Consider the following 14,545-nt stretch of genomic DNA (forward strand, 5'->3'; position numbering starts at 1 on the left):
ACTTTCTTATTTTACATTAAATTACCATGAGCAAAGCCAAGATACATTCACTGGTAAATTATGAGTCAGTTTATATCTTAAATAATGCATAACTGATATATTTTATAATCAATTATCAATTATAATCAGTGCATTTAAAACAGAGAGAGCAAGACACATATATAGCTATACAACACTTGCCATAATCTTCGTTGAATATAAGTACATTCTGACAGGCCTGAAGGGGCTATACAAATTAGGTGTTCACACAGGTTTAATGTATGGGTTCCACCTGATTGATATCTTTTAAAAAGAAGAAAGATTTGATAACCTTTGCTAACTCTCTGTACCTCATTCCATAAAGGTAGGGGGCGAGTGCCTTTGGTGCCATCATTATTATGTTAGACATGGTCCGAGCTATGAAAATGGGTATCTTGAATTTGACCATACTGCTATTATATAAAATCCTTTCCACTACTATCAGTAACATTGAACAAAAGTAAAAGGCAAAGACAACAAAGTGCATTAGAAAAGTGAGTCTTGCCCTAGAGGAAAAGCCGCTCCATATCCCAGAATTCCTCGTCTTCCAATACAACATGAAGTAACAGCTCAGCAGCGAACAAATGCATGATAGCAACAGGGCAATGAGGAAGCCATAAAAGAGTTGTGTGAGGACTGCACCATGCGGGACTATCAAGAAAATGTAGTCTACCTCACAGAATGTTAGCTTGCAAAATGGAGACTGTTGGGTTATTAGCATTACTGCAGTGATGATGAACTGAGGAAAAGCAACCACAATCCATATCAAGATGACCAGTCTAACAGCCCTGGAGGGAGGAAAGAGTGTGATATAATGCAGAGGCCAGTTAATAGCTAAGTAGGTATCTATCACCATGGTTGTGATTGTCATTAACCCACAGTAGCTTGTAGTCGTTAGGGTAAAAAGCAACAATTCACACACGAACTTGGGAGAGCTTAGTTGGGAAATGTTACCAAGCTGGATGCAGAAATTTATCACCAAATAAATTAAGTCACTGATCAAGGCGTTGCTGAGCAGCAGGTATCTGGATTCTTGGCAGAGGCTGCTGCTGGTAAAAATGGCCAACAGAATCGGCGTACTGGCTATCAAAGATGCAAAGAAGCAGATTGCTCCAGGGACGATGATAAGCCTGGTTCGGCTCAGAATCAAAGCATGAATCCATTGCAGGTATATTTCAGTAATAGTGCTGGAGGCATTTGTGGAGTTTGGGAGCTCTGTTGATGAGCCATTGGTGTGGAAATGAGAAATACACTCATCATCGAGTAGAGTCATCGTGCGTCAAAAATCAATTATCTTCTTTAGCCTCAAGAAAAAGGGAAGTGATTCCAAATAATTTGAATCTCTTCTTTTCTTTCCCAAATTTCATTAAGTTCCAATACTTGTCCCAGACAGACCTCCAAACCGGATTGCACGTATTTCCCACGGGAAAGAAATATTTAAGGTCCAAAACGTCTTACTGTAAGAGGAAAGGAACTGCACGGTGCACCTTCCCGTATACCTGCACTCAAAACCCAGATTGCCAATATCGTGTGCAAACTTTCACCCTGAATATGACAGCATGGAAGCCCCATAACTAGTCCAAGCTCAATTAGCTCCTGAGCATCCCTCTCTGCCTCTCCCGCAAACTTCGGAGTAAATGTACCTCTTCAAATCATTGCAGTTGATATATTTTTTCATGCTGAGTGCATGACAGTGAACAGGTGGACTAGTCACACAAAGGCAAACAACTGGATTGCTGTTAATGCACGCATTCCACTTTCCCTAACGTTTTCCTAACAACAACCAGCCTTTTGTCTGTTTGACAAAAACATTTATTTATTGCCTGCTTATTTAGCTGATTATTTCTTTTTCTGAGAATGTCTAAAAATATATATTTAAAATTCTCTAGTAATGACTTTGTGCTTTTCCTGTACTTAAAGGAAGACTTGAGTTCTTGGAGTCAATTTAGATACTCAAACCTCATTGCAATGAATTGTACATATATGTGCTGCACTGCGCCTGAAGCAACTCTATCCTTAAACTAATGGGGCCAGCATTGCACTCTTACCTTCATCACAGAAAGTCAAGGTTCTCTCATAGAGCAGAAGCAAAGCTCTGATTCTACTGTGTCAAAAGGTTGCTGTGATGAGAACTGATCCGGGATTGGATTTTCAATCCGGGATCAGGAACCTGACATTTTCCGGGTCCCAATCCACCCCACATCAGCGGCAGTGCCGTGATGATATTTTGAAAGGTACATTCTCCTGACATTTCTTTGTCCACCATCGTAAACTGGTAAATTGTTATGAATGGTGAGAATAGACTTATTCCCTGGACTATTTCAGCATGACTGGCTGGAATATATATTGCTCAGACACGAGGAGCGATTGCGTGATTCTGTCCTCCAGGAAAGAGTGCCACTCACTACTGGGAGAAATAGACTGTAGGATCGGGCTGTCCTTTAAGTACAATCTTCAAAGAGACTGGGTCTAAGATCAAAGGCAAAAACAGCTATTTGATCTGGAGTTCTGAACTTGGAGTCCATTCAGATTGGTTCAGTGAATAAATAAATTACCTGGTATGGTATTAAGCTGTATAGACCAGGAAAATAAGAAGTTTAATCCCTAGTTCTGTGCAGATCTCCGTTGGGGTTAACCTTGGCATGCCATGGTTTGCCTCAGTGTCTCAGGGTTAGAGAAGGGAAAGTAAAGTAGCAATTTACATTTCCTCAGCTCACATTCAAGAGTATTCCAACAGGAAATTAAGAAATAGCATAGCTAGAGAGCTGGGAACAGGATTCCAACAAGTATCTTGTCTCTCACAGGGCATGTGCACAGTGCTGACATATAATAAACTCATAGAAAAAACATAATGGGGGCGAAATTCATCTTGTGCGATAGCAGGCTGGTAACCTGTTTTACACCACTACAATTCCTTTTCTATTGACTTAAGTGCTGCCCAAGATGATTTTCACTCCCATAAAATAAAAGAAGTCTACTGGGCGAGAGCACTTGAGTTTTTTGACATTAGTTATGATGGTGAAATTAGTTAAGGGTACATGGGGCCATTCAGTCCATCGCTCCTGCTCCACCATTCAATTAGATCATGGCTGATTTGCCCCTCCACCCCATTGTTCTGCCTTTGCTCCATATCTCAATCTTACCTAGTCAAATTCTATTGTTCTCAATCTTGAAAGCTCCAATTCTTCCAGCATCTACAGCTTTTTTAGGGGAGACAATGAGATGATATTTAAGGGTTTGAGCTGCCAAAAGTGAGACTTGCTCACCGTTCATTCAGAATGGGAAATTACTGATGTGACATCACAATTTTCCAATGTTTGATTTCAGGCTCACCTCCAGCAGTACAAATTTGGGAAATGACCGTGTAATTCTTTCAGCTGACCTATCACATACAGTCCCCTCCTTGTTCTCTCAATGTTTTTGACACCTCACCTGCTAACCACTGCTGGATTCACAGGCCTCTGATGTCCCTGCTCAAGGAGCCATTCTTCCACTGTTGACCTGCACTATTAGCGTCTACAGTTCCTGTTCCCTCTTGTTGCTCAACCACTTATGCGCCAACAGGAGTTACAAGATTGTGGTCCAGAGAGGGATTCTGGCTCTTGTCTGGGGATACTAAAGCTAGTTATTGCACCCCAACTGCAGCCCCAGTTGAGGTGAGTGAACGTGGTGTGGCTGAGAGACTGAGCCTGGGACCTTTTGATCTGTATCACTTAGTACTAAATCAGGCACTACCTTTGAAGTTCAACAGTGTCTAAGTTTTCTGCTGTCGTAGGCTGCAGGAGTAGGTATGGTGGTATTTCAGAGTTCACAATTAGATCAAGTTTAAATTCTTCTTGCATTATTCCAAGGATTTTGGATTGTGTTAGCACTGTGGATGCAGCTGAGTGAGGCACTGTATAAACAGCATAAGAATCTTACCAATAAACTGACTATTCAATGGAAGAGTCCATTTTTTGGCCTCAACATCAGCAAGCATCGTTGCAGGCAGGTCGAGAAAATTTGGAGAGCTGTTGACTTTAACGGCTCCCCAAATTTTTCCATCCCCGCCCATGACGATGCTCGCCAGTGTTGGGGGCCAGAAAATCCTACCCACAGTCACTAGGCAGAAATAGAAACAGGAGTCAGTGAGTAATTTCAGTGAGCTGGTTCTGCAGCACTAAAGCACACTAATTTGCCTGCAATTAAAAAATTCCTCAGTTAGAGATGTTTACTCAGGTACTCTGGTGCATGAGGTATGTCTGCATTAGTTATTTTCAGTCCACGTAACTGAGATACGCCATCCACTTTGCCATCTGTGCACCTAATTCCTCAGTTGATGAGCTCCTCAGTATTCAAATACCACCTTGAAAGCTTTGTAATATTTTTATACAACTTGTCCTCATAATACAACCCTTCAACCTGCAATATAATTTTACATAATTGTGCAGTATAATTTGCAGTGTCCAGCGCTGAACACACAGATGGTGTCTGACCAAAGCCCTTTATATCTGAAACATAACCTCCTCTGTTTTAGAACTGCTGACGCCTTGACATAAAGGCCAATATTCTTTTTGTACCTGCCCACTATCTTTTGGTGATCTGTGCAGAGCAACACCAAAACCTATTTGCTTCTTCACAATTCTTAGTTTCTAACCATTTAAACAATATTCTGATTTGTTTTTCTGAGTCTATATTGGATGACTTCACACTTCTCCACTTTGTACTTCATTTGCCACAGTTTGGCCCACACACTTATTCTGTTCATGGCTATTTGTAACTTTGGTTTCCATTTGCAATACTTACTATTCTTCCTGATTTAGTGTCATCAGCAAACTTGGATGTACAATTCTCTATTCATTCATTCAAACTATTGATAAATATGAATAAAAGCTGAAGTCCCCTTATAAAATCTTGGGGAATACCTTTTGAGTACTGCTGAAAGAAAGAGACATGTCTAATCTTTTCATCTTGCACTCATCAGGACACATAAGAATACCAATATAAGGGGGAAAAATAACAATTTATACTATATGTGAAGAGAGTGCTGATTGGTTGGAAAGTGGCATTGCCATGGAAAATGTACCACTGATGGTGACTGACAGTTAACTGCCAAGCATTGTTTGCAATTTAAACCAGGCAGCTTGACCCTGAGTGGCCAAGGCATTGCCCTGAGGAATGAGTCAGCGAATGGCTGTCACTTATTTTGTTTAGCTGAGGCAAGTGCAATGTATGTCCATGTTCTTTCTGTCTGCAAAGAACAGGCCCCTGGGTATTAATATATGTAGCTTCCAGTACATGCAAATGCGCCACATTGCGAGCCCCACTGACAATATTAATTTGGTTTTCAGCGTAATTCTTAGCATATCGAGGAATACCTCAAATGTTGTCCAATTGAGGAATCACATTTCATGTTTTGAGTTTTGCAATCATGGCTAGTTGGGTACAGTCTGTACCCTGCCTGTTGTGAACATTATATGGATAGGTCTGCAGTTACCCAATGGCACAATTCCTGAACCAAGAGAGTTTTGGAGGATTATGACTAACGCATCTTCAATTGTTTCTACTTATTATTCTCAATGCTCCAAAGTCAAAAGTATTGGAGATTGTACTACCTTGAGTCTCATTAGTTTCCAGATTACCAATTCTTTAACTTATATTGAATATAATAATTTTATCCTCTTTTAATAATTTTCAGTTTCCTTTGTACTATGGCATTTATTATTTTCCTGTACAGTGAAAGTGGTGCAAAGCCATCATTTAACAAATATACAATATCACCTGCATCTGTCTTGAATGGGCCTACATTTCCCTTAGCCACTTTATTTTTCTTAATGCAATTATAAAAACGTTAACTGTTACTGTTTAAGGGGAGGCGGTGGTGTAGTGGCATTGTCACTGGTCTGGTATTCTAGATGCTCTGGGGACCTATGTTTGAATCTCACAGCAGCAGATGGTGAAATTTGAATTCAATATAAACCTGGAATTAAAAGTCTGATGATGACCACAAAACCCATTGCTGATTGTCAGGAAAAACCCATCTGGTTCACTAATGTCCTGGAAATCTGTTGGCCTACATGTGACTCCAGACCCACAGCAATGTGGTTGACTCTTAAATGCCCTCTGAACAAGGGCAACTAGGGATGGATAATAAATGCTGGCCTAGCCAGTGGTGCCCACATCCAATGAATAAAAAAAAAACTCAAGTCCTTTTGTATTCTTTATTGCAGCTCTCGTAACTTTATTTGTATCCCTTTGTTGCTTTATAACTCTCAATCTACTGGATTTCCACTTTTCTTTCCACTTGTATGCACCTCCTCTTTCAACTTTATACTATATATTACCTAGTTTGTTGGCCACAGTTATTTAGTTTCTTAGCTAAGGGGAGTTTTTGCCTTTTGTACCAAATTGTTCTTTGAACACAACTTACTGTTTTTCTGTGGGATCACCCATTAACAGTTCAGCCCAGTTTATTGTGATCAGGTTATGTCTGAGCTGAAACTTACCAATATTCCTGGCCCCCTCTGTATATCTGAGTAATGAGTTTGCACCTGACATGACTGGTTATGTCCCACTTATTCTGGATAACTGCCTTCTCTCAGTTCTTTCTGTTCCCTTGTTGCTGGAGAAATTCATACGATAGCTTGGGCAGTGATTGATTGATCAGAGTAATGCATCAGTCAGTGACCAGCCTCAATATACCTCCAAGCCGATTGAGATATTGAATGCGAATCCATTGACAACAGAACAAATATAACTGCAAAGGGAGGAAACCACTGACACTGTTAATGACAGTCAAACTTAAAATACATGCAGACAGCTACATGATAATTTATCAACAATCAAGTGAACAATGTCTTGCAGTGCCCACTGTTCATGGAATGCTTTGAGCCCCTCGGGCACCTCTTTTTGGCACAACAACATCTTTAAGCCTGGGTTTATCCAACCTGTTACCTTGCTGCACACTATTAATCAATTATCACTTGAGATGATCTTACACAAGTTGTTTCCGAAATTGCAAAGTTGCAAGCTCCTGCAATTGTGCCAGTTTATACTCATGGCAAATTCCCTTTATCCAAGGATCCAGAGCCAAATAACGTCCATTCAGAGTCTGGCCTGGGTAAACAGAACTTAGTTTTCATTAGGGTTGGCCATGCATGGTGTGTGCTCACTGAAGTGTCAAATCAAACAGTTAGTCAGAGATAATATCGCAGAGAAGGGGAAACAGCAATGGTTGGAGTGAAGCTCTGCTCGCATCTCAGCTTGAGGGAGAGCAACAGATCTGATGCTTTATGCTCCATGAGGATATGCCGTGTTTCTCTATAAGGATCAGGGTCTATGTAATCCATTGACATTCATGAGAGGTGATGCTCGATATATAAGTGGAATTGCTCTGGATGGCATTGGAAAAAGCCTGAATCTCTGCTGTCTTCAGCTTCTACAAGATTGACTCCTACATATGTGGTTCTGAAAACTAAACCGAACAATATTTTGAAGTCAGGTTTGTGTGGCACACTGAAACTGAGCGGTTCCTGCCGATTTGTCCAGAAGAATTTGCTTTCTTCATGTTTGGAGAGTTTACAGGTGTTACCTATATTTGGCTGCAGAATTAATCTGCAGTAGCCCTGCAGCGAATATCCAGAAAAGTGGCTTGCCCAAATCACAGCATCAAGTAGGATGAAGAATTTGGAAACCATTTCTACACAGGATACAAACAGACACAAAGCCTTGGAATTGTGAACTTTCTTTAAGCAGCATACAATGAATTTATCTAAATATGAACATTATGATTCCTACAATGAGATGTCTCATCTGGGGGAAGAAATCATTCCTGTGCAATCCTCTACAAGCTCCCCCAGTCTGGAAGAACTCCGTGTCCTATATAACCTGATGCAGGAATGGTTTCTCAATATGCCACACTGAGGAATGCATGTTTTAGTCATTCCTCTGGTAGTCTGTTTCTTTGCCTCACTGCTGGCCACTCCTCTGGTCCTGTTGGCCATCTTTTCAAACAGCAAACTCCGTCAGGAGACCAGGTACCTCCTACTTGCCAACACTTTGGTTAATGATTTATTTTATTCAATACTGAACACCTTCATTGCCATCGTAAATGCCCCAGATATTGGAATGCCTAAAGTAGTTTGCGAAACTCTCTTGTTCTTGCTAACAGTGGCTTATTTGAATGGAATTCTGACAATCACTGCGACAGTGGTGGACACTTATGTGGCCATTAGTTGGCCTCTTCGATATCCCTCACTTTTACCTCGTTCCAGGACCATTAAAATCATTGCTTGCATATGGATTCTGTCTGCTAGTAGTTCTTCCATCCTGTTCATAACAACACCGTGAGCACAAGAGAAGCCATTCTCCTTGTTACTGACATGTGTGGAGCCTTTAGTGCTTTTGTCCTGTCCGCTTGGAACAACTTCGTTAAAAAGCTCTTATGGTATTACAGTACTGTATTTTCTAATATGTTTAATATTGATCTCAAGTTTTCATGTCATGTTATACTGCAAGACTAGGGCATCAGGGATATGGGTTAGCAACTCAAGGGCAAGCCAGACCTATCTCATCCATTCAGTGTTGTTAATTGTTTACTTCTCCCCTCTGGTAGTGTTGGTAATAGGAGGAGTGCTTTTTGGGATGCACTTGATTGGATTCCATTCAGCAGTCTGGATCATTGTCTCCATAAATAATGTACTGATGCTGCCAAAGGCAATGATCCCTTATATTTATGAGCTGAGATATCGAGAAATTGCAAACACAATCCGGTCAATCTTCAGTTTGAAGCCCATAGCTCAAGTAAGGCCACTGTAAGTTAACACATGAGAGGAAGGGTATGTGACTTGAGGCTCTTTGCTTCCCATTATTATTTCCAGATTGTACTGAGAGCAGGATTTTATTCAGTTCATACATATTCTGTGCAGCCCATTCCACAGCACTTGTGCACATCCTGGCTCAATGCAAACTAATATTTTGCAGATCCTGCTTGTGAAATTTCTGAATTCTTTGGATTCACTTAGAATTTACAGCACAGAAACAGGCGATTTGGCCCTACAGGTCTCTGCCGGTGTCAGTGCTTCATGTGAGTTCAACACGCCCAAAAGATGCTTAAAACATTTTTAAACATCTTAAAAGTGAAATGAAGTTCTCAGTCTGTTAAAAACCAATCTTGGTGTTGCTTATTTACTATGTCCTGATTTTCCACATCTTCTCTCCTCTCTTCACCTGGGTTTCTCAACATAAAACAAAATTTTATGGAGGTTACTCAACAGGAGTCAGAGCATGATAATAAATAATCATTAGGGGTCATTGTCCTCACTGCAGTCCATTCAATGTGACAGGAGCGCTTTGCTTTGCTTTTTGTGACCCGCTTGTACTCAGTTTGTATTATTCCATTAAGGCAGAGAAGCCTAAGTTTCAGCCTTCGGTGCATCTGGCAACTGGGTTTCTAATCAGCAGTCTTCATGGACAAATCTCTACAAATGGATAATAAAGATGAAGTTTGATTTTTTTTTTGGAGCGGACTGGTGTTTGTAGAGGAGGGCTAGACATTTTGGGTGGGTCAGTGTTGATCTTTTGGGGATAATTTTGATGTTTTGGAGGTTGAGTGATTTTTGTGGAGGGGTGGGGGGGCTGCTTTGGGTGTGTATTATTATTTACCTTTCCTTTGTTTCAACTCAATGCTTATTAGTATTTCACTTCAGGACTGGGGATTTTATCTCCCTATGCCCAGTAGAAACAGGGTGGTAGCAGAAAAAATCAAAATGGTTGACTTTTCTCCCGCTCCATGATCGTTATTCCCAGGGTCTTACACTTGGCGGCTGAGAAGCCTGCCTGGATCAGTCAAGAGCTTCATTTTGATTACTATTACAAGGACAAGGCTGCACAGATTTCAAGGGAAACAGGGGGAAGGTGAAGCAGAGTTTTTTTTATGGTAATAAGCTGCAACTCATTGTTTACAAGGGTGATGGAAGCAGAGACAATCATTGATTTCAGAGGAAAATTGGATGGGCACTTGAAAGAAATAAGCTTGCAGGGCTACGGGTATAGCATGGGAGAATAGGACTGAGTGGATTGCTGTACAGAAAATTGTCTTAGACTTGATGGGCCAAATGGCTTCCAGCTATACCATTATGAATCTATGACTCTAAATATAAATAGTGCTTCCTGTAGTGGGTGGGCCATGAATTATGAGAGCCAGTGAAACTTGGTTGTGCAGGAGAAGATACCCACAGGAGCTCCTCAAGAACTAAGTGGACCACTGCCATTTTGGGCTCCCCCATCTTCTTATGCAGTAACGTAAAGCCTGCAAGCTCCAGGGAATTCTTGCTCACAGATGAGTGTTAATAAAGCCCAGCTTTCCTGCTAGAGGGATTGGGTAGCCATCTGGGCCAAGAGCTAAAATATCCTATTTTTGCCTCTCAGTGGGACTTTCACTGAACAACATTATCTTCAGTGACCCCCCAACCCCACCCCCAGCCCGTTTGCCACCTGTCGGCCTTGCTACCTGCTCCTCAACTAACAGGTTCCAGCTCTTTGTTTGGTGAGCGCACTGCCACTGCTATTATAGGTTAGAAGCAAAAATGCCATCCACGCTTCCCAGGACTCAGCCTGAATAGGTGACAGTCACTGTGTCACTGAGTGTGGAGCACACTCTCAGACACCTTTTAAAACAACCTGAATGGTTAACAGTTGCTGCAGTGATGATTATGGAGGTCACTCTTGGACTTCACTGGATTTGCCTGAATGTTAACAGTTGCTGTGACGATGACCATGGAGCGGATTCTCAAAACCCCCTGGCTCTGCCTGAACAGTCACCAAGGTGATGACTTACAGGTTTCTCCACTGTCTCACTCTCAAGTTCTGCATTTCTGCCTCTGGGCCATCATTTGCTGAGCTAAGTGAAAGAAGCAATTGTAGGGCCGTGTTGTAAAAACAGAAAATGCTGGAAATATTCAGCAGATCAGGCGGTGTCTACCAAGAGAAAAACAGAATTAACATTTCAGGTCGAAGATCTGTCATCAAAACTTGGAGAAATTAGATGTCTGTCAGCTTCTAAGCAATTACAAGGGCAGGGAAAAGAGGAGAGAGGAGGGAAGAACAATAGGAAAGTTTGCTCTCTTGTTTCTCTCTCTATTGATGCTTCCTGATCTGCTGAGTATTTTCAACATTTTCTGTTTATATTTCAGATTGCCAACATCTGCAGTATTTTGCTTTTGTAAAGATATGTTGTTAGCACTAAACAAGTTCCATCAAGCTGTGCCAAAATGTCATGTAATCATGAAGAGGAATACGATGTTTAGGATTTTCAGTTGCTAAATCTGCTGAATTTTGTCTGTGTTACTGAAATAAATGACTAAGTCTTTCTGTCTTGTGGAGCTTTATTGATTAACCCTTGAATATGGAGCCATATTTATAAAATAAGTATGTGGGTAGAAATACTTATTGATAAATGGAGTGACATGAAGACATGAGTGATTTGCACAAGAGTCAGGTGAGTGAGTCGTCAGGTACAATCCTGCCAATATAAAATTTCAGTGCACAAGTGAGAAGCTGGGAGAGGCTGACTGAGTGAGATAGCTTCCCACACTCATGATGGCTGAAGTATCATACGGAACGCTTCATACACACACCCACAGCCTTATGTAATTAGTCTCCAGAAGAGGGGAAAAAAAACTCAGAAAGAAACAGGGCCAATAAGGCAAAATATAACTGGAAAGTTCCTTTGTGACCTCCTCAGGAAATTGTAACTGGTCCAGGAGATCACACTGACCATGATACCTTAACTGTCCATTTATGTTTTGTAAGATATGATCTCTGTCCCAGTGAATAAACTGTCCGGCTCCTTCTCAAAGGCGAGTCAGCACGCTGCAACAATGCATTCCAGATAATCCAGAGAAGAGAAGCTGCTAAGATATATATGAACAAACAAGCATATGAATTAGGAGCAGGAGCAGGCCACTCAGCCCCTCGAGCCTGCTCCCCCATTCAATAAGATCATGGCAGATCTAATTTTAACCTCAAGTTCACATTCCTGCCTACCCCCGATAACATTTTAACCCTTTGCTTATCAAGAATCTATCTACTTCTGCCTTAAAGCTAATCAAAGACTTTGCCTCAAACACCTTTTGAGGAAGAGAATTCCAAAGCCTCAAACCTCTGAGAGAAATTTTTTTCCGCAACTCTGTCTTAAATGGGTGACCCCTTATTTTTAAACAGTTCTACGTTCTCCCACAAGACGAAACATCCTTTCTACATCCACTCTTTTGTGACAGACCCCAGAAATGGGAAAAAAAGCTTCCCTCTTAAAAGGCGAAGATCGGGCCCTCGGAGTTGAGGAATACAGTTCCCGGTGGGCCTCAGTGGTTCCTGGGAGTGGGCTGGCCCTGGAATAGCCGTACACGTGCAGATCTACACATGTGCTGGCCAGAGAGTAGCTGCATATGTGCAGTTGGGGCACAGTCACGTCTTCAGGCCAGTAGACGGACCTGCGCACATGTGTAGTTTGTTCTTTTCTGGGAGCCCTGCACCTGCACACAAGTGAAAAAGAGTTAGGGCAGAATGCCCTGCCTATCAGGCAGGTGGAGAAGGAGCAGCCATGGGCGTGCACAGACCTGATCGGCGCCCGTGATTGGGGCCGTGTTGCCATTTTGCGTAGGTTGCCCAATTAAGGCCCACCCAGCACATTTCCAACCCCCATGAATAGCGGGAGTGTGCAGGCAGGTCCAGTGGTGACCTGGCAGCTCTTTAAAGGAAGGCCTAGCAGCCTCCTTCAGGCTGCTCACAATGGCCACTTCCAGGTCACACCGCAGGGGGTCGGCTGAGCAGGGCACGCTGGAGGGAAGGGCAGAGGAGCAGGGCAGGCTGCAGGGTCTGCCACAGGAGCAGGGCAGGCTGCAGGGTAGGCCAGCAGAGGGCCAATGTACCCCTCATTTTTCTGATGACTGCCTTGCTGCCCTCCTCGAGGAGGCAGCACGGCGGGAGGTGTTGGTCCCCCAGGATGGGAGGAGGAGGTCCCTCCACATGACCAAACGTGCCTGGGAGGAGGTGGCGGAGGTGATGAGTTCCCACGACGTGGTGCGGTGCACCTGGATCCAGTGCCATAAGCGCTTCAAAGATTTGCTGTGCTCTGGAAGGGTGAGCACAATGTTGGCCTTGGGCATTTAACCCAGCAGGTAGCCTTAGCCTTTGAGGGCCCCCCTGCAAGTCTTAGTGTCATGAATCATGTTGGGCATTTCTCGTATGCTGGGTAGGCAAGCAGATAGTGCCCATGCTTAGATCAGCCTGAGTGGTTCATGAGGAGATGAGTTCTCCTCCGCACCACATGTTGCTCTTAGTCGCACATGACTAGTGTGGGGTCAACATGCAGGAGATGCAGCTAGGCGCAAACTCAGAACTTCAACACATGTCCTATTCACGGTGATGAGATGGTGGAAAGGGAGCCTCAAGGTCTCATGGCCAAGAGCCATCTGCTGCCCTCGATGCCACATCTAGTTGCATCTCCTTGTTATGGGAGCTAAGACCGTGTGTTTCCCAAAGTGATGGACGCAGGATATGTCCAAGGTGGCTGCTGGGGGTGGCTGGGAGCAGGCATACTACCTTTGTGTGAGTGATCAGCAGTAGCGGGGAGAGGAGGCACTGGGGGCCTGATATGGGCCACTGTGGTTGGGGTGCGGCGTGCGCATGCAGAGTCCCTGTGTGATGAATGGTCTTCTCTGTTTTTCAGGAGAAGAATACTCACAATGCGTGTGAGCATTCGAGGACTGGAGGCGGCCAGGCCCAGCTCATGATGTTGAGCCGTTTTGAGAAGGAGACACTGGAGCTTGGGAGGCGCCATGCATGCAGGTCAACTGGTGTTGGTGAGGCTGGGGTGGAACGGCCAGGTATTTGAGGCCAACAGTGAGATCTGTAATGTCCTCCCCCATCCATAGCACTGATGATTGTTTGATTTGTTATTGTTGCAACAGTGCTCGGTCACAGAGTGATAGAGTCAGAGGTGTGTCATAGACAAAGGTCCTTCGGCCCTTTGAAGATGCACGTGTCAAACACCTTCCAAAGTCACCTTATCCCATTTCCCACCACTATCTCCATGGCCTTGTATGCCATGGCATCGCAAGTGCACATCCAAATACTTATAACATGTTAGGAGGGTTTCTGCGTCCACCACCCTTTCAGGCAGTGCATTCCACATTCCCAACACACTCTGTGTGCACAAGTTGGTCATCACATCACCTGTCAACCTCATGCCCCTTACCTTAAATCTATGCAACCTGGTTACTCAAGCCTCCGCCAAGGGGAAAAGTTCCTTTCTGTCGACCCTATCTATGGCCCTCGTAATGTTATAAACCTCAATAATGTCACCCCTCAATCTCCTCTGCTCCAGGGGAAATATCCCCAGTCTATGCTATGTCTCCTCGTAAGTCAAACTCTCCAGTCCAGCGTGCATCCTGGTCAATGACCTCTGCACTCTCTCCACTCCAATCACATCCATCCCATGAAGTGCATTTCACAACAGCACGCAGAGCTATAGCTGTGGCCTAGGCAG

The 14,545-nt window shown here is 43.2% G+C and overlaps 1 protein-coding gene across 1 annotated transcript; it reads right to left on the minus strand.

Annotated features, from left to right (window-relative positions):
• Positions 1-253: 253 nt before the first annotated feature.
• On the minus strand, positions 254-1,291 carry LOC121287757 (probable G-protein coupled receptor 148). The gene has a single exon (XM_041205667.1). It carries the CDS (start codon positions 1,289-1,291, stop codon positions 254-256), a length of 1,038 nt encoding a protein of 345 aa, XP_041061601.1.
• Positions 1,292-14,545: the final 13,254 nt, after the last annotated feature.

The sequence above is a fragment of the Carcharodon carcharias genome, chromosome 2 (genome assembly GCF_017639515.1).
Source record: "Carcharodon carcharias isolate sCarCar2 chromosome 2, sCarCar2.pri, whole genome shotgun sequence".
In the NCBI taxonomy this organism is placed as follows: Eukaryota; Metazoa; Chordata; class Chondrichthyes; order Lamniformes; family Lamnidae; genus Carcharodon; species Carcharodon carcharias.